At 40.0% G+C, this 18,458-nt stretch overlaps 1 protein-coding gene across 1 annotated transcript; it reads right to left on the minus strand.

Moving 5' to 3' along the window:
* Positions 1 to 10,619: 10,619 nt before the first annotated feature.
* On the minus strand, positions 10,620 to 16,581 carry LOC139141002 (tripartite motif-containing protein 2-like). The gene is made up of 3 exons (XM_070710550.1): positions 16,156 to 16,581; positions 15,302 to 15,424; positions 10,620 to 14,635 (listed from the first exon to the last, which is right to left on the minus strand). Exon 3 carries the CDS (start codon positions 14,592 to 14,594, stop codon positions 11,841 to 11,843), a length of 2,754 nt encoding a protein of 917 aa, XP_070566651.1. The 5' UTR covers positions 14,595 to 14,635; positions 15,302 to 15,424; positions 16,156 to 16,581; the 3' UTR covers positions 10,620 to 11,840.
* Positions 16,582 to 18,458: the final 1,877 nt, after the last annotated feature.

Genomic DNA, 18,458 nt, shown 5'->3' on the forward strand with positions numbered 1-18,458 from the left:
TGAAGTACAGAAGAATAGAACAGTTTTCACATGAAATTTTCATTTGTATTGAAGATGAAAAATTGTTACTTAAATCTTTATCTAAACCCAAACTCAAAGCTGACTCTGGATACCACTTTGCTGTTACAGTTGTTACTGTTTTTTCCCAGTTTTGTTTTTGTTTGTCCGTTGCTTGATTTTTTTACTGTTCTGTTTTTCCCCTTTGTCAATAAAAATTTTGTTCGTTACAAAAAAAAGGTTATTCATTTGAATTTCAAGAACAAAAACTGACAAAATTCGGCCAATTCGGGCACTCTGTGCGCTCCGGCGGCCTTTTTTTGCGTTGGAGGTGCCCAAGAACGCCCCCACACGGCCGAGTACTCGACTCAGCTTCTTTAAGAGGGACGACATCACTTTTCTAGGGTTTACTCCTCAGCTATACATTGCGGAAAACAATGATGCGGCGGAGGCGGTCTCTCTTCTCAGACGCAATATCGATGGAAGCAGGCCGTGATTTCCCTTTAAGCTAGCTCTCAGTACACAAAGAGGGCCGCTGTTGGTCTTTGGCAGTACTACGTTTTTTTTCGCACTTTTTTCGTCAATATCAAGTTATTTTCAGCTAACAAAGGTTTCTATTTATGATATCAATGTCACTAAAGCCACTGCCTTAAATTGCGAATATTATGGTGATACTGCCTTTTGTCGGCTTAAGGGGAACAGGGCCCGGTTAGGGGAGGGTGGGAACCCCAAAGGTTTTGCCGCGATTGGGTTCCACTGTAGTTGAAGACAGTTACCCATTTCTGTTACAAATTATTGGGCATTTTATCAAAATATTACTACTTGTAGTACGAAACCAAATAAGTCAAAAAACGTTGGTTACTATATGCATAACAGCATGCTGCTATAACGGTGCTACTATCATGGTCGGCAGTCGCAGCTTAAGTTTCGGACGCGCCTGTATGTAACGGATGGATATTGGCACTTTTTTGCATGTCCTTGTGTTCGATTACCTAAATTGGGGTCGATATAGGAAAGGTTACCTGGTTGAACTCTATGACGTAACACGGTCTGCTGCCGTCAAATACAAAGCTCTGAGCATACAATGATTTCATTACATTTTTTTTTTCTTTAAGGTTCCTTATTTATTTATTCCCAGTGGGAAAAAAAAGTTTACATCACAGAATGTATGTACGACAGTTTCTCAAAACCTGGTGGTAATGCTACACACTTAAACTATAACAGAAAAAAAGATGAAGTTAAATCAAATTCCTTCGTTGTAATTCACATTGCAATAATTGTCTCAGATGTGACTTGTTTGTTTCTGTACAATGAAATTTGTGTATTGTCCATTTTGCTACTAACACAATTAAGTTGAGTTTGCTATTCAAGTTTCTATTAACATCTACTCCATACACTATATTTTGCCATTTTTTCTATCGTTTTCCATACTTCTCTAGCAATAATACATTCAAAATAACGATGTTGAGTTGTATCATACAAATTACAAAACTTACAAAGAGAGTTTTCCCTTAGTTTCCAAAGGTGCAATTTTACATTATTAATGCATTTGTTGTGCAAAAATTTCCAATGAAATGCACGCACTTTATTTTCAGACGTAAGTTTGTTAGCAAGTATCCAGATATCTTGCCAATTAGCCACCTGCTTGAACTCTCTTCGCCAATTCATTATACTGGCTGGTTGCGAAAATTGACATAGCAAAAGTTTGTACACATCTTTAGTTTTCAGTTTCTGTAGTTCTACCTTCTTTTTGTCAGTTACAATATATTCTACCTTACGTCTCAATCTTACAAAAAGTTTAAACTTAGAATTCCACAAAATTACCTTTGCATCACTGTCAACCTGCTCTTCATGTTGTGGAATAGAGTTCCACGATTCTAATACATGCTGATAAAATAAAGGTAACCTCGGTTGCACAGCTTCTGATGAAATTATATCTCTGGACAAAAAATCTCTTAACATCGAAAAATCTGATGCGGGTTCCAATAAATAGCAAGGGTAGTTTTTCCAGCATGCATCACTTTCACTTATTAAACGCAAAATCCACATAAATTTCAGCGCTTTTACCTTTAAACAAATATTAGGCATGTTGCATCCACCATCACATAGTGGCCCAGCGAGAACATTTCTTTTATTTTACCAATACCTTTTGTAATGAATTCGTAAATTAAACGGTCAACTTTTTGAATTACATACTCTGGAACTGCTATCATTGATGCTAAATAAGTTAACTGAGAAATCCCAAGTGCGTTAATTATAAGCACTTTACCATGAATAGTTAAATCCCTCATTCCCCAAGACTTCAAAATATTCTCGAATTTTTCAAGCTTTGAATCCCAATTCAAATGCTCGCATTTTTGTCGGTCATATCCAAACCAGACTCCTAAAGCTTTAATCGGCTGGTCAGTCCACTTCAGACCAGCAACCGATTTCGCACATTTTCTTTTGTTTTTTTCTTTACCCAACCATACACCCTCTGTTTTTCTTTATTTACTTTCAAACCAGACGTTTTCTCGAAGTCATCCATAATTTCCAACGCTTTTACAATCGAATTTTCGTCTTTTACAAATAAGGTAGTGTCGTCAGCTATTGGGCTATTTTTGCAACACTCCTGCCACAATTTTTACATGGTAGTGGTATACCCTTTATGTCATCACATTGACGCACTTTGCATGCCAAAACTTCAACACATATAATAAAAATCACAGCGCTCAAAGGGCACCCCTGACGGACTCCTCGAAAAAGTGAAAAGAAATTCGATAACCACCCATTATTTATGATACAACTTTGAGCGTTGGAGTAAATATTTTCACCCATCTTCTAAAGTCGGGTCCGAAAACCAAAACTCTCTAATGTTTTGTGCATAAAGTTCCAATTAATACAATCAAAGACCTTCTCGAAATCAACATACAGGGACTGCTCCAGGAATATTGTACCTTGAAGTGTAATGATACATGTCTTCGATCAGCCTAACAACTTCACCAACAAAACGCCCTTTAATATATCCTACTTGATCTGTGTTTACAATGTTTGAAATGATTTTTGACACTCTATTTGATAAAACGTGCGTAAGAATTTTATAATCAACACACAATAAGGAAACTGGGCGCCAATTCTTTAAATACTCCAATTCATTTTTCTTGTGTAACAATGAAAGAATACCTCTTTGCTGTGTTATTGACAAACTACCATTCTCAAAAGCTTCATTAAATGAATCAACCATCAAATTGCCTAGTAATGGCCAACATTTACAGTAAAATTCGATGGTAAAACCATCATAACCTGGTGACTTGTTCTTTTTCATCTTGTGTAATACATGGTCACATTCTTCATTAGAAACAATACCTTCGCAAAATAGCCTTTGTAATAAACTCAATTCAGGTTGATGAATATTTCGTGTAAAGTCTTCAAAAGAAATAGTTTGTGGAATTTCCCTGTACAAGTTGCTGTAAAAATTGACCTCTTCACTTAAGATGGAGTCGAGATCTGTCAACAGTGATCCGTCCCCGGCTCTGAGTTTTACAATATTTTTCTTTACATTATTCCTTTTCTCTAACCCTAAAAAGTATTTTGTGCTCTTTTCTCCTTTTTCCACCCAACGGGCTCTTGATCTGATTTGACTACCCTCTGCTTCATTTCGTACAATTTTCTCCAATTCTGCAGAGATTTCTTGATATGAACAGTAATTTTCTTCTGTTGGGTCATAACATAGTACTTTTTCTTTTTGTTTTAACAATTGCTCAAGATCTTGCTTTCTGCTACGTTGACATAGATTCTTATGACAACTGTAAGTTACAGTGAAGTGTTTCAAAGACTTCTTAAATAGCTCCCATTTTTCTGTTTGCTCACTAAATGTTTATAATTGTCTTTTGATTTATCAATAAAAAGGACTAATGTGTTTAAATGAATATTGTCTTCCAACAGACTATTATTAAATTTCCAGTAATTTGGGCCTTTTTCCTGCTTACTGTACACAAAAGAAAGTTCAACTGCCATATGATCAGTACAACTTGCAGATATTATTTCACATGATGAGGTGTTCTTTTGTATTTCACTGGACACTAGGAAGTAATCAAGACGACTCTGTGTTAGAGGATTCTTTCTCCTCCATGTGTATTGCTTACTGTTAGGGTGTAACTTACGCCAAACATCAAATAAATTACATGAACCAATAAGATTCTTTAAAGATATTCTTGCGCTGACGTCATTAGAGCCATCACTTCTTTCACTACTGGAAAACTTGTCTACTTTAGGATTGAGAGATACATTAAAATCGCCACAGATCACAATATTGTCGTCGTCAAACATTGCAAGCTTTACATTGTTGTACATAATCTTAAAGAAATTACATTTTGCATATGTGCGATTTGGTGCATAGATGTCGAGAAGATAGAACGAAGAACCTTCTAGGCCAATTTTGTCATAATAAAATGATTTCATTACATATATACCTGTAATAAAATTCATTATTTTTGTAGGAAAACGCGGACGGTACATGGTAGCTTTTCTGCAAAACACTACAGGTTTGATTTCGGCAAGCTAATAATTTCATCTGTGCGACGTCTTTTATGGAGGCGCATACTACCTTAAAATTTACCTGCACCTGGAGCCGCGCTTTGAATTGCGAATATCGGCAAATCTTGGCCACTTTGTTTATTCTTGATTTTGAGTGAGTATGGTAGAAATATTGCTCGAGAAAAGCTTGAGCGAAAGACTAAGCCTTTCATTGAGGGGTATACAACCTTAAAATTTACCTGCCTCTGGATCTGCACATTGCCTGGGTACTTTGTAATTTCTACAGGAAAAAAATGCAAGGTGACCACCGATTTTTTATTGATGTTGATAGAGCATGGTGGAACTATTGTAAACTAAAAAGGTTGAGCAAACATTTAAGCCTTTGATTGAGGCGCATACTACCTTAAAGTTTACCTGCCTCTGGATCTATAGTTTGAATAGCAAATAACGGCAAATCTTGGGCTATTTGTAATTACTCTAGCAGAAAAAAATGCACTGCGACCCCCAATTTTTATTCTGATTTTCATAGAGCATTGTGAAATGTTGTTGAGTAAGTTTGAGCAAAAATTTAAGCCTTTGATTGAGGTGCATACTACCTTAAAGTTTATCTGCCTCTGGAGCCTCGCTTTGAATTGAAAATAACGGTTAAAGGTGGGTAACTTGTTTTTTCTATGTCAAAAGAAATTGCACGGTGACCCCCATTTTTTATACTTGATTTTGAAGAGTATGGTTGAAATATTTCTCGAGAAAAACTTGAACGAAAGTCTAAGCCTTTCATTGAGGCGCACACAAACTAAAAGTTAACCTGCCTCTGGATCTGCACCTTTAAATTGAAATAATGATAAAGCGTGGGTAATTGAAATTTCTACAGAAGAAAATGCATGGTGACCACCAATTTTTATTCTTAACTTTGAAAGAGTATGGTTGACATCTTGTTGACGAAAAGTTGAGGAAAAATTTAAGCCTTTGATTGAGGCTCATACTACTATAAACTTGAACTGCCTCTTCAGCTGTAGATTCAATAGAAAATATCTGCAAATCATGGATAATTTTATGTGTAATGTCTCTAGCACAAAAATTTGCATGCTGACCGCCAATTTTTATTCTTGATTTTGACAGATTAGCTTGAAATATTGCTCGAAAAACGCTTGAGCGAAAGCCTAAGCCTTTCATTGAGGCGCATACAACCTTAAGTTCTCTTGTCTCTGGAAGTGCACTGTGAATTCAAAATATCTGTAAATCTCGGGCAATTTGTAATTTCTCTAGCACAAAACTTTCCACAGTGACCCCCAATGTTTATTCTGATTTGATAGAGCATGGTTGAAATGTTCTTGATGAAACGTTTGAGCAAAAATTTAAGCCCTTGATTGAGGTCCATACTACCTTTAAGTGTCCCTGCCTGTGGAGGTGCACTTTGAAATGAAACTATCTGCAAATCTTGGCAATTTGAAATTTATCTAGCACACGGTGACCTCAATTTTTATTCTTGATTTTGATAGAGCATGTTGGAAATATTATTGATGAAACGTTTGAGCAACAATTTAAGCCTTCGATTGAGGCGCATACTACCTTAAAGTTTACCTGCATCTGGAGCCTCGCTTTGAATTGAAAATATCGGCAAATCTTGTGCAATTTATAATTTCTCTAGCACAAAAATTTGCACGGTGACCCCCAATTTTATTCTTGATTTTGAAAGAGCATTGGCATCTGCTCAAATCGATCCGTCATACGTACGTCATCACGACTTGAACTGATTGTACAATTTTGTGGTGTGACTCCGGTACGTTCGAGTTAAAAGTGACCTGGTGTGACAGCGAGGTAAATCCGCAAGATATGAGTTAGAAAGGCACTAAATGACAGGAGATAGTCTTGAAAAAACCATGTATTTTCTGCCGTTAAGATTGATTTTGATGTGATTTGCATCTTAGCAATTTTGCAATACATTGAGGAGCGGTAAGTGAATGGAAAGCCCGAGGTCACGTGACCACTGCATTTTATGCCGGCTCTTCATAACTTAGTGAAGGGTTTTGCCGCACCAAGATGCTGTCTTACGCTTTGGCTTATAATGCTCAAATTGGAGCATTCACCACCGCTAAAACACGCACATGAATTGCTTCATTTAGAAAAGACGTTGGATATTATCGCTTGTCATTTTGTGTCAATTTTAGGTTAAGACCTTCTAAACTATGCTGCTAATTACTTATTCACTCGCATTATAACGGTGCTACTATCATGGTCGACATTCGCAGCTGAATTTCTCCATTAACACTCGCCTGGATTTAGCGGATGGATATTGGCACTTTTTGCAGGTGTTCGATTACTAAAATTGGGGTCGATATAGCAACGGTTAACTGGTTGAATTCTATGACGTAACACGGTCTGCTGCCGTCAAATACTAAGCTGTGAGCATACCAGGAATTCAATACAAATATACGGTAATAAAAATCATTATTTTTGTAGGACATCGCGGAGGGTAGATGGTAGTTTTTCTGCAAAACACAACAAGTTTGAATTGGGCAAGCTAATAATTTCAGCTGAGTGAAATCTTCTATTAAGGCGCACACTACCTTAAAGTTTACCTGAATCTGGAGCTGCACTTTGAATGGAAAATAACGGTAAAGCGTGGGTAATGTGTAATTTCTACAGAAAGAAAAATGCACGGTGACCACCAATTTTTATTCTTTTCTTTGAAAGAGTATGGTTGACATCTTGTTGACGAAAAGTTGAGGAAAAATTTAAGCCTTTGATTGAGGCTCATACTACTATAAACTTGAACTGCCTCTTCAGCTGTAGATTCAATAGAAAATATCTGCAAATCATGGATAATTTTATTTGTAACGTCTCTAGCAGAAAAAATTGCACGGTGCCCCCAATTTTTATTCTTGATTTTGGAAGAGTATGGTTGAAATATTGCTCGAGAAAAGCTTTAGCCAAAGTCTAAGCCTTTCTTTGAGGCGCATACAACCTTAAAGTTTCCCTGCCTGTTGAGGTGCACTTTGAATTGAAAATTTCTGTAAATCTTGAGCAATTTGTAATTTCTGTAGCACAAAAATTTGCACGGTGACCCCCAATTTTTATTCAGGATTTTGAAAGAGCACGGTTGAAATATTGTTGAAAAAAGGTTTGAGCAAAAGTTTAAGCCTTTGATTTCGGCGCATACTACGGTAACCTTAAAGTACCTTGACAGTTCTGGATATATTGTTTTCTTTGCTATCCTTGCCAACTGCTTTGTAAATTTTGAATAAAATTAAAAGGTTTGAGACTTAAGTGCTACATTTACTTAGTTCAATATTGCTTGCTCTCATCCCAAGCTTAATGGACCATCTCATGAACAGTGACATCATAGCATCAAGTGAAAAGGGTTTGTAATGGCCACTGTAGTAAAGCCTCATATATCTGGTGTGTCACCGTGTGTGGGTGAAATCCACCTGTGCCTCATTTCATACATGTATTCATTTTTCCACACAGGCAGAGCCCATGCCCAGAAGTCACACAGATGGAAATCTGGCGCTGGAGGAAGGATGGATGAGAAATCAGACACGGTCAACATATGACAGAGCTTCCAGGACACAGTCAATGATGGTGGCAGGTGGTAGTCCCAGTTCCAATAGAAAGAGTTCTACACTGCCTGGCAATTTGTCAGCTCCGCACAATGACCCTAGTGAGGTAAGTCATCAGCTGGACTCAGTACTGGATTTATTATCAAATTGATGAACTTTGCTTCGTCATACCTTGGTAACTCATCACTGCTTATCATTCTCCTGAATAAATAGATAAATAAATAGATAAATAAATGAATGACTGAATGAATGAATGAATGAATGGATGAATGAATGAATAAATAAATAAAATGTTATGTCAGCTACATAACTTTACCTCACAATATGTCTGGCAATAAAAATTTCGCACTTTATTTCACCTCCTTAAAATGTTTGAAATAGTAGCCATTTTCTCTGGTGTGTCTAGAGTTTCAGGCAATTTCAGACGCTTTCCGCCAGTATCACAAAAATGAAGTAAGTGTAGCTTAGTTGGCAAGAATTTTGACAAGAATTTCATTACATGCCAAAGCCCTCAGTGTTCGCCTAGCCATTGTATTCCCTTGTTTACCAAATAGTGTAGAATATTTCACACAGTGAAGATGGCACGGATCAAAATTCAGTATGCTTATGATGATGGGGTGTTCTCCGGAAACTTAGAGCAGCTAAAATGTTTCATTACTTGCATATGTATCATCTTGAATGCGACAGAAACTTTGATAGACTGTGTTATGGTATGCAAATACATGTACCCTCATGTTACCACACCAAAACTGTGATGCTCTAGAGGGCACTGTACCTCAACAAATATCTGCCATGATTGTAGTGTTTGTTGCAGATATTTTAAAAGTTTGTAGACGGGTATATGTCACTAAATCCTTAATGACCCAAAGTTGAAATAATTTGACAGTCCATAATTAAACCATATATGCTCTCTGTCCTTTCGATGCAATGATAAGACGATTGGAACTAATTTGGGATAATTGGATCTTCATATTTTTTTAAATTTCTCAAAAGTGTTAGTTGCCAAATATATGAATGTTGCAATATTACAAATTACTCATGAAAACAAATGTGTAACTTAAAAAGAAAAGCAGATGAGATTACATTTGCAGGTTAAAACGACCTTACATCGCCATCCAGTTATCCCAAATTAGTTCCAATCGTGTTTATATCAGTGTAAGTACATAAATTATAAAACTTAGTACACGTTCGATAAAAAGACATGACGTTTCAAGTCTCTTTTAATTTTTGACTTGGATTTCACAGATCTTATACTTTCTGGGATTTGGTTCCAGAGTGTAACACCAGAGTATTTCATTGAACATTGTCCTATATTAGTGGTATATTTAGGGATGAGAAGATTTCCCTTATCTTTCGACCGAGTAGGATACAGATGTTGAATGCTTGAAAAGTAACAAGGAATTTCTAGCGAAAAATTTCCACTTATGTTATCATAAACAAAAACTACAGTTTGATAAGTATATTGCTTATAAACATCAAGAATTGCCAACTCATGAAACAATGGTGCTGTGTGCTCAAATCTTTTGGAGTTTTTAAGAGTACGTACTATTCGTTTTTGGGTAAGATGTATTTGAAATAAATTCTATACCAATGTAAGTACATAAATTAGAAAACTTGGTCCATGGAACTAAGACAGACCTATGTTTCGTTGAACTCTACGAATGGAAAAGTTAGGAAGCGTTATAGGATCACGGTCCCCTGCTTGTCATGAAAAAGTTAACAGCTTCTGACACGTTATGACTCACCACAATCCAAATCGGACAAAGACCTTGGGTGAATTTAAACATGTCGGGAGAGGCGCTGGTTTCTGCCACGTTCTACATAGCCAATGTTCAGAATATTCATTTCATATTAAGCCATATTAACGTAGATTTCCGATGCAATGACGTCAAATTAACAACCAAACGCAGACTTCTAACCATGCAAACCCAGGGAAAGAAATGTGAGGATTCGTGTCTTAAACATCTTTCAGTTTTCTGAGTTAGCTCTAAGGTGTGTACCGGTATAGTACGCTTTGATATCGTAAATCGGACTAAAATCCGGAAAACTTTACATAATTCCGTCAGCGTGAGATTTTGTTTGAAATGCAATCTTTTAGTCATTTTAAAATCCCCAGTGGGTTTGTAATTAATGTGTATCGATTACTTTTCCTAATCTTCTCCTTTTAGGAATTTCGAATCTTCTATTATATTAATTTTGTTGGGGCAGTCTGTTCGTTTATGACATACTGTATGCACGCACCAAACCTCTAGGCAGAGCGGGGAAAGACGGCGGATACCGCGTATCGATGCACCTATTATCAACTTTAGTTTAGTATTTCAGCTGAATGAATAACCGTCTGTCCACTCGGGTTGCAAACCATTAACTGTGTTTACCAGTCGCTCCCTTTCCGAAGCGGGTCTGCTGTTGCATTCTCGCAGACTGTTCAGCTCTGTTAGATTGTCGACGCTGCAGATCGACCGAAGGGCCTGGCTGACAGCAAGCTATTTATTCAGCAAAAAGCGACTGTCAGGTACAATTGACAAAGACTACAGAAACAGTACATAATCAAGAAAAGCAATGTTATTTATTGGGAAACAATACAAATCACAACCATATAAAGTATTTAAAGACAAAAGACAACTTGATTTTAGGCGATTGCTGCTGAGAAGAAGGGACTGCTGCCAGTATAAACATACAGACAGCATACCACAGAAATTACATAGGTATGAAAATATACTAACATAATCCAGAGTAAGGCCAATTGCACGATTTTAGTGTCAAACTACTAATACACCTGTTGTTGTTGGTTTTTTTTTAATTTTAACAAGTATTGAATGCTACTTGTTCTCAATGTCTGTTTGCTTTGTCTATCAGTGGGTGGTACAGAGATCGGCTTGGCTAATCAAATACTGAGGTTTTGCTGTTTTCTTGTAAAGAATTAAAATCGGCAAAGACTGCTGGAAGAGTTGATTCAGCGTCAACGATTAATATGAGTGATAAATACTTCGAACTTCTGAAACACACTTGGTAAATTAATACGCGGGTCTAATCTTGTAATCTGTTGAAGGAGTTAAAAACTTGGGGTAATGATATGATGCCTCTTATACGTCATGAAACACTTTGGCACAACTGTACACAAATCGAGTTTCGCGAGTTTCTGTACAGGTTTGGTATAAAAAGGTTGTTTATGTATGAGTTAAGCTGACGCACGCTACCCGCCAACAGATAGCTGCGTTTCCACAGCTATAACACGGTAAGCGAACTCGTAGTCGGCGGTTTACGGAATTTAATCATTAAATTCCGTTAACCGCCTCTCCTACTCGTCCGCTTACCTATAGTTAAAAGTGTTAATTTGCTCAATTGTCGACCTACAATTACATTCTATGTTAATAAATTTATTACAAGATAAAGGGAATGGTGGAAAATGATTCAATTTGTACAATAAACTTCATGGATTCAAAGAAATTTTACTATTCATTTCAATTTTACCATCACGCATATGAGTATATCCAGTATTGTTTTAACACCCAATGGTGTAGATGGCAATAGTTTCACAAAGAAATGTACACGTGTACATATCCAACCACCTGTTGATTCAGAGAGTTCACGTGATATTACAACAGTTGCGGAGGTGTTTCACGGTGTATTATAGGCCCTGAAGCAGGGCGAATTGTATAGATAGATTCATACTTTCACACATTTTTACTGTTACCGAAAAACAAACTGTGAAAGACGCGTTCACCGCGGTTCAAACCTATAGTAACGGTATTGATGGACGTCGCCGCCTTAGAAGACTTTGACGCAGTGATGACCGCTGTCAACCACCACTACTCTCAGTGGTTTCGAAGATGCAACTGCCAGGCCCTCGGGACACTCCAGCCACTTGCTGTCGCTGTTCAGGTGTCTCATGAAGATGCCGTTCGGCTTGAAGAGCTGCACCTTGTTGCTGAGGTAGTCGTTGACGACTATTTCATCTTTGTCGGTGCAGGCCAGTCCAGTGGGACGGTAAAACTGGCCTTCCCTGTCACCGTGGGTGCCGAAGGCGAACATATAGCCACCTCGGTAGTCACACGCCTGGACGCGATGGAAGCAATAGTCGGATACGATGATATCATCACGGCTGTTGCAGGCGACGTATAAAGGATAGTTAAACTGGCCCGCTTCTTGCCCCTTTCCGCCAAAGGAGTGAACGTGGGTGCCGTCGAGTGAGAAGGAGCGAACGGTGTGCTCAGGGTGGTCAACCACATGTACGAGACCGTGGCTACTAACTGCAACACCCCATGGACCTTTTAGGAGGTTCGAACCAATTGAGCGGATGATGCGGCCATCGTAGTCACAGAGGAGGACTTGTCTGTTGTCGTAGTCACTGATAACTAACTGCTCGCTGTTTGTGACGGCGACTCCGACTGGATCGAACTTCCTGGTGAAGTTACGGTACGAGAACACGTGATTTAGCTCGCCATCTTTACGGAATATCTGAATGCGGTTGTTTCCTCGGTCCGCGACCACTATATCTTCGTTGTGTGAAACGGCCACGCCACGGGGACCACAAAACCGACCAGGTATGGTTCCTTTCTTGCCGATCTTAAGGAACGGTTTCCCTTCCAACCATTCATCGTCGTCGTCTGCAGAACCAGTTTCTCTTTCGTCATCGTCTGCGTAATATGGATTATAGGATGGTGGGTTAAGAATTATGCTGATAGGTGCGGGCTGGCGACCTCCTCTGGCCATCTGTTGGTAGTACTCGGGAGCCATGGAGATGGCCAACGGCTGAGAACTTCCATATGGCTGACCACGGAAACTGACCCGTAAGTCATGATTACCAGGAACACGTGGGTCGTACCCGACGGAGTAGCTGCCATCGGGATTGTTTGTGACATTAGCCCGGTGAATTTCGTGTCTTGGCGTCAAAACTCTGGCGGACACCGCGTCATCACCCGCCCGACCCTGCCTTACTTGCGGACCTCTCGACCGTCTACCATCTTGCGCGGGCGTGAGTCTCAAATTCAAAGGCGTGAACCTCTGAGGAGATTCCCCGTTGGTCGTCATGGAACCAACATCTCTTGTTGTCATGGTGACAGCGTCTCTGGTGCTCTTCTGGGGCTGTCTATTGTATGGTGGTGGTGTTCCAGGTGGAAGATGCATCGTTGGCGTAGAAAGGAGGATTGGTTTTTGTGGTATATCTTGTATCTCGAGCTCCGGTCTTTGGTTTCTTGGCGTTGCATACTCTCCGTTTACGGTTCTTGGTGTTTCATCATCATAACTGGTCCTAGGAGAATTATCGGTCGATATTGAGGTTGACCTGAGCGTTGGGGTTCCAGGCTTTGGTCTCACGTCAACCATACCGAGATGATTCATTTTGGTCAAACTTCCGTGAAAGTCTTCGTTACTGACGAACTCGATAGCACTGCTTTCCACCGGATCTAACTTGACGTTAGTCCCCGTCATTTCCACCAGTCTGGTTTCAATGTCCGCATTGAGGGCGATCATGTCAAAATGATTTCCATACTTGAGAAGCGACTCAGTGAAATCGCAGCAATCCTGTACGTTGTTGATGGCTTGCTGTAAACGCTGGAACTGCTCATCCAAGACAGCGCGTTTCCCCAGAATTTTATGTTCCATTTCGTCTACCACAGCCTGCTCCAATTTCCGCACCATTTCTACCTCCCTTCTCACCCTGTCACGCAGTTTGATTTCGGCGAAGTCGCACTGGGTCTCGATGTCTGTCATTATGGCCCGTACCTCTGTTAAACTCTGCTGCAAGGAGGGCAGTTTCGTTTTTTTAGTTTCTTTCAGCAACTTCCCGAGGTAATTGAACTGTCGATCGACGGATTCCTGCAGTGGACGGACGTGGTGATCTGGTGGCTGGTGGTCATGTACTGCGCAGCTGTCGCATACAGGCACATCGCATGTTTCGCAGTAAGAATTTAGGACACTGCCCTCGTGGTGTGGGCACACTGTTGGATGGATCAAAGATGATCTTTTCAACAACGTGGTTTCACTCTCCACGCCTTCCGTGAATTCTTGCAGGGACATGATCTTGTGCCCATGCCCAAGCTTCATCTTTTTGTGCTTCTGTTCGCAATCTTCGCAGAGAAACTGCGCACACTCAAAACACCTCTTGGTGGCGTTTTCCTCACATACCTGGCATTTTGGAGGTGCTTCCGAACTTAGAATATCCTTCACGTCGATCAGGCCGGCGAGGAAAGTGTTGTCTGGCAGAGCGCGCACAGGTCGTTCGTCTTCTTTTCCACAGACAGGACACTCTAGGGCGCCCCCATTGTCCACAACATACGATTCCAGGCAGTCCTCGCAAAACGTGTGCAGGCAGGGTAACAACTTTGGACGGGTGAAGCGGTTGATACAAATGGCACAGATCAGAGTCGTCTCGCTGATTGCTTCTGCTATTTCAGCTCGTGCATTATTATGTTCACTTTCGGATGCCGGGGCCGGAGATGGCGACGACTGGTCCTGATTTGCCGCAAAGTCGTAGCCTCTATCGGGCTCACCATCCGACGCCGAATCAATGTCGTCCGACATGATATCCGTTATGTGAAACAATTAAAATAGTATGAATAAATCTGAAGAAGAAACCAGAAAAGAACGCTGTTTTAGAATAGAAGAAATTTGGGTTACTCATCAGTAGGTGCAACATCGTGAAAAGTAATAAATCATTTTGGAATTGGACCATATTGGCAAATTCCATACCAAGCACACTGTTTTCAGAAGTTACTCAAAATCACTCCTTCGTCTTACTTGTATTGCTTGCACAAATAAAGGTGAGAGTCGCCAGCATACAATTTCAAAGAAAAAATACAACATTGATCCGGCGTCTACCTCTTTCTGAATTTTACATTTCCAATGTATTGAGTTAAATAGATACAACTAAATACGGATTTGTGTAATGAGTTTTGAAGCAAAATGTGGTCATTTCATTTTGTCCTGGTCAATAAGGATCATAGTTTTAAACACTGAACACAACTGAAATACAACTGTACAAGAAATCATCTCCAAGATACCCCCGCAAACTTTGCGTCCGTACGCTGATGGTTTAAATGTGCTTGCGTTTTAAGCGCAGTTAGTTCTCCGCCACAACTGTACAAGAAAATCATCCGAAAGATACCCACACAAACTTTGCGTCCGTACGCTGATAATATACTTGTCTGCAATTTGTGTTTAAGTGCAGTTCTCTGCCACGGATATATAATGGAGATGAAAATGGAAGCCATACAAAGCGGGAAATGTACCTTATATCTTTCGGCAGTTGTGGATTGAAGTCGGATCGTAGTCAGCCAACATGGCGCCTTCCTGGCGTTTACGGTATCCCTCTCCTTGAATGGAAACCCCTTTAAGTCTTCCTAGCCACTGAACTGTAGGTATAAAGTGAAGTAAGCTTACAAAAGAATCGTTCTACACAGTAATCGCGAAAACGTCTTAAAGGGATAATACTGTGACCCGGCTAAGGCCGATCGAGAAAGCATTCCCAGTGAAAGTCATACGAAGTCTTATCAGTAATGCGCTGTATGGGTTTTGTTCTCCTCTTCACTTTTGTAAGCAAACACGCCTTGTTCACTGGTAACAATCAAACCTTCTACGCTGTCTCGTACTATTCTTCCTGTACAGTATGAATTCTACCAGAAGCTAATATCTGAATGGTAGGTCTAGTTTTCAAGGGGGAAAATACAAAGTTATAATACAGCTATTTCAATGCAAGCGTGCTGCTTTTGTATTGCATTGGAATGTCTGACATTACAGTACTGCGAAGTGTTCTCTGATTCTAAACTTCTCAAAGTGCCGTCCACCACATCACCAGGCAATGGACCACTTAGCCACCGAAATTGGCAAAGAAGCCGAACATAATTAGGATCGTGAAGTACACAGTAAAACTTTACGTATGTCGGTAAGAAAAACCGAAGCATTGTGGCTTTCCTTTACGATTCACTCGGTACCGCATACTTTGGGGACGTAAGGTCGGCACGGTCCTGAAAATATCTAGCACTGTCCCTCACGCACTGTATGTTATTCGCTAATTAAAAACACTACGCCGAAGGCAGTTACTGCACTCCATTCCCTTTTCCATTCAGAGAAGGGAACTACTTACCTGACCATGCATTTAGGAGCTGGTTTTTTTTCTTCGCGCAAACATATGCGCCGCCTGAGCTTCCAGGTATTTTTAGGTTGCCACCCGTCAACGGTTGTAACGGCGGGCGTTTCGACGGAAAGTGGACTAGACAGTTCCAGAGAGACGCGAGGTGGAGAATTGGAGGTAGGAATTAAAAGTCAAATCTCCAGCGGCTACGTGAAGACTAGTTGTCTGGTCGCCTCCAGCGAACGCTTCTTCAAAACATACATACGGCACACTTTGAACAATGCGTCCGACTTTTAAAACACGGAGAATCGAGTCTCTAGACACACCCGACCCCTCCGCACAAAGTTTTGGATCCTGGCACCAAGGTAACTCCACACGACCGGAGTGTGACACTGAAGGTTGCGAAGATATAAAAGTAGCCCATCGCAACTTGGAGACACCCCAAGTTTAGGACATGCTCATTGTCCGTTTTTCATTGTTTTCACGAGAACGGCCCTTGTTCAACACTCGTCTATTGTCTATCAGCGGCTCCCCGTTATGTTGCTAGGGGTCCAGACAAATAAGAAAATGGGCAATAATGTTTTAAGGTGCTTTCCTAGTTTCAAAATAAACGGACCTATAGCTCATTGTGTATGTGAATAGCCATTTTCAGTTTTTTTTTGTCATCGACAGGCAGACACTGGCAAATGTGCGTACTGATTTTAGTGTACCATGTATGCCCTATACAAGAGACCGCTATACAACTATTGTTAAAAGGTTTATTTATCACATCTATTGTTCGCCACAAATGGAGAAGAGGTTAACTGTCCAGACACTTAAAAATGGAAAGACCCAAGCGCAAAGGACGGGTGGATAGATAGACGCGCTTGCCTTCAGACAATTCAAACTGTCTCAGATGTACTAACCACGGTGTGTTTTACACAGTAGCACAGTGGGTGAAGTGTTACAGAGGCGTTCGCCAGTGATTGAGTCAAAACGTTTTTTGAAAGGGTAGCGTTTAATGTCACGTACACGCTGCATTATTTCAGTCTGGAATGGTTCTACCATTTCCGATATGGAGAACCATACGTTTTGTCTTGAAAAAAGAAGCTTAATGACATTCTCAAATGACTTCAAACCGTAACCATACGTTTGATGTCACGGCTGTGGATACGTATAGAGCTATACGGGTCAACGAATTTTGACACGTCTTCGGTCATTTGACCAAGCGAAACGTTTGGGTATGTCAGTGTTTACACAAAACTCAACGACATGAAAATACTGAGAGACTGACAATTAAATCTTGCTGTCAATATTCATGAGCTGAGTTCAACGATTCAGATAAGCCGTGAGCTATTATCTTCGTCCTCTCCAACATCGTGAACAAACAACATAAAAAACGTTGGAGACGCAATCAGCCATGTTGAGTGCCCTCACACTGCTACTGTAAGCTGTAAACGGACACCTTTGATGGTAGGACAATGCTCAGTTGTATCAAAATATGATTGACCTCAGTTTGCAGTAGCTTCAGCTTTTGATTTTTAAATGTGTTAAATAAGAACCAATTTTGAAAGCTAACCGTTTGTCATCTTCCAACCCCTTCACATGGTTATGCAGGCTATTTGTTGGAGTTTCAAATCATAAAACATTAATACGGTGGCTCGGTCTTGTCGATCAAAAATTATTGCTCCCTATAATTTATACAAATATATTTTTTATCTTTCTACGTATATTATATCAAAATGTGTTTAATTTCGACAATTTCTTTCATTTGACAAAAATGTTTTTGAATCCCTCCGACATGACATGATCGCGGTTGGGGGGGTGCTCTCTTTGGACGCACCGCGCACTTCTGTGTGCACCATCGATTCCACTTACCGGGACAGTTGTGCACGTAAAGGTGAAACCTTCGTGGAATCGTAAAATTGCAGAAAAGCATCAGAAGACATAAAAGCTGTCTGCAATCGTAAATGTTGATTGTAAAGACCAATTACGGCGCTGTAAAACGGTGACACGCAAACAGAGAAGACAGCCTGGCTGGCTGTGATTCGGGATTTTCTGTACGGTCGAAGTGTCAACAGGTGGTTTCCCTTTGTTAAAAGTGCAGGATTGTCAAATTCCAAATTTTAGAAGTCTCGCTTCTAAATCTGTGCCAGTTTTCTTTGGTAAATGACACTTTTGATCAAGTGAACAATAAAAGTTGAAATGTAGATACGGATCATTCTTAGTTGCTGTCAGAAAAGAAAGGATTGCTTTTGCATATGATTTGGCTGCGGCGGCAAAATAGAAGAGATGTGAGACTTGCGTCCAGCGCCACCTTCCCCCTAAACTCCAGT

The sequence above is a fragment of the Ptychodera flava genome, chromosome 9 (genome assembly GCF_041260155.1).
Source record: "Ptychodera flava strain L36383 chromosome 9, AS_Pfla_20210202, whole genome shotgun sequence".
Taxonomy (NCBI): Eukaryota; Metazoa; Hemichordata; class Enteropneusta; family Ptychoderidae; genus Ptychodera; species Ptychodera flava.

Excerpts from the sequence above, each read along its gene's own strand:
- LOC139141002 (XM_070710550.1), bottom strand. The coding sequence starts at position 14,594 with ATGTCGGACGACATTGATTCGGCGTCGGATGGTGAGCCCGATAGAGGC.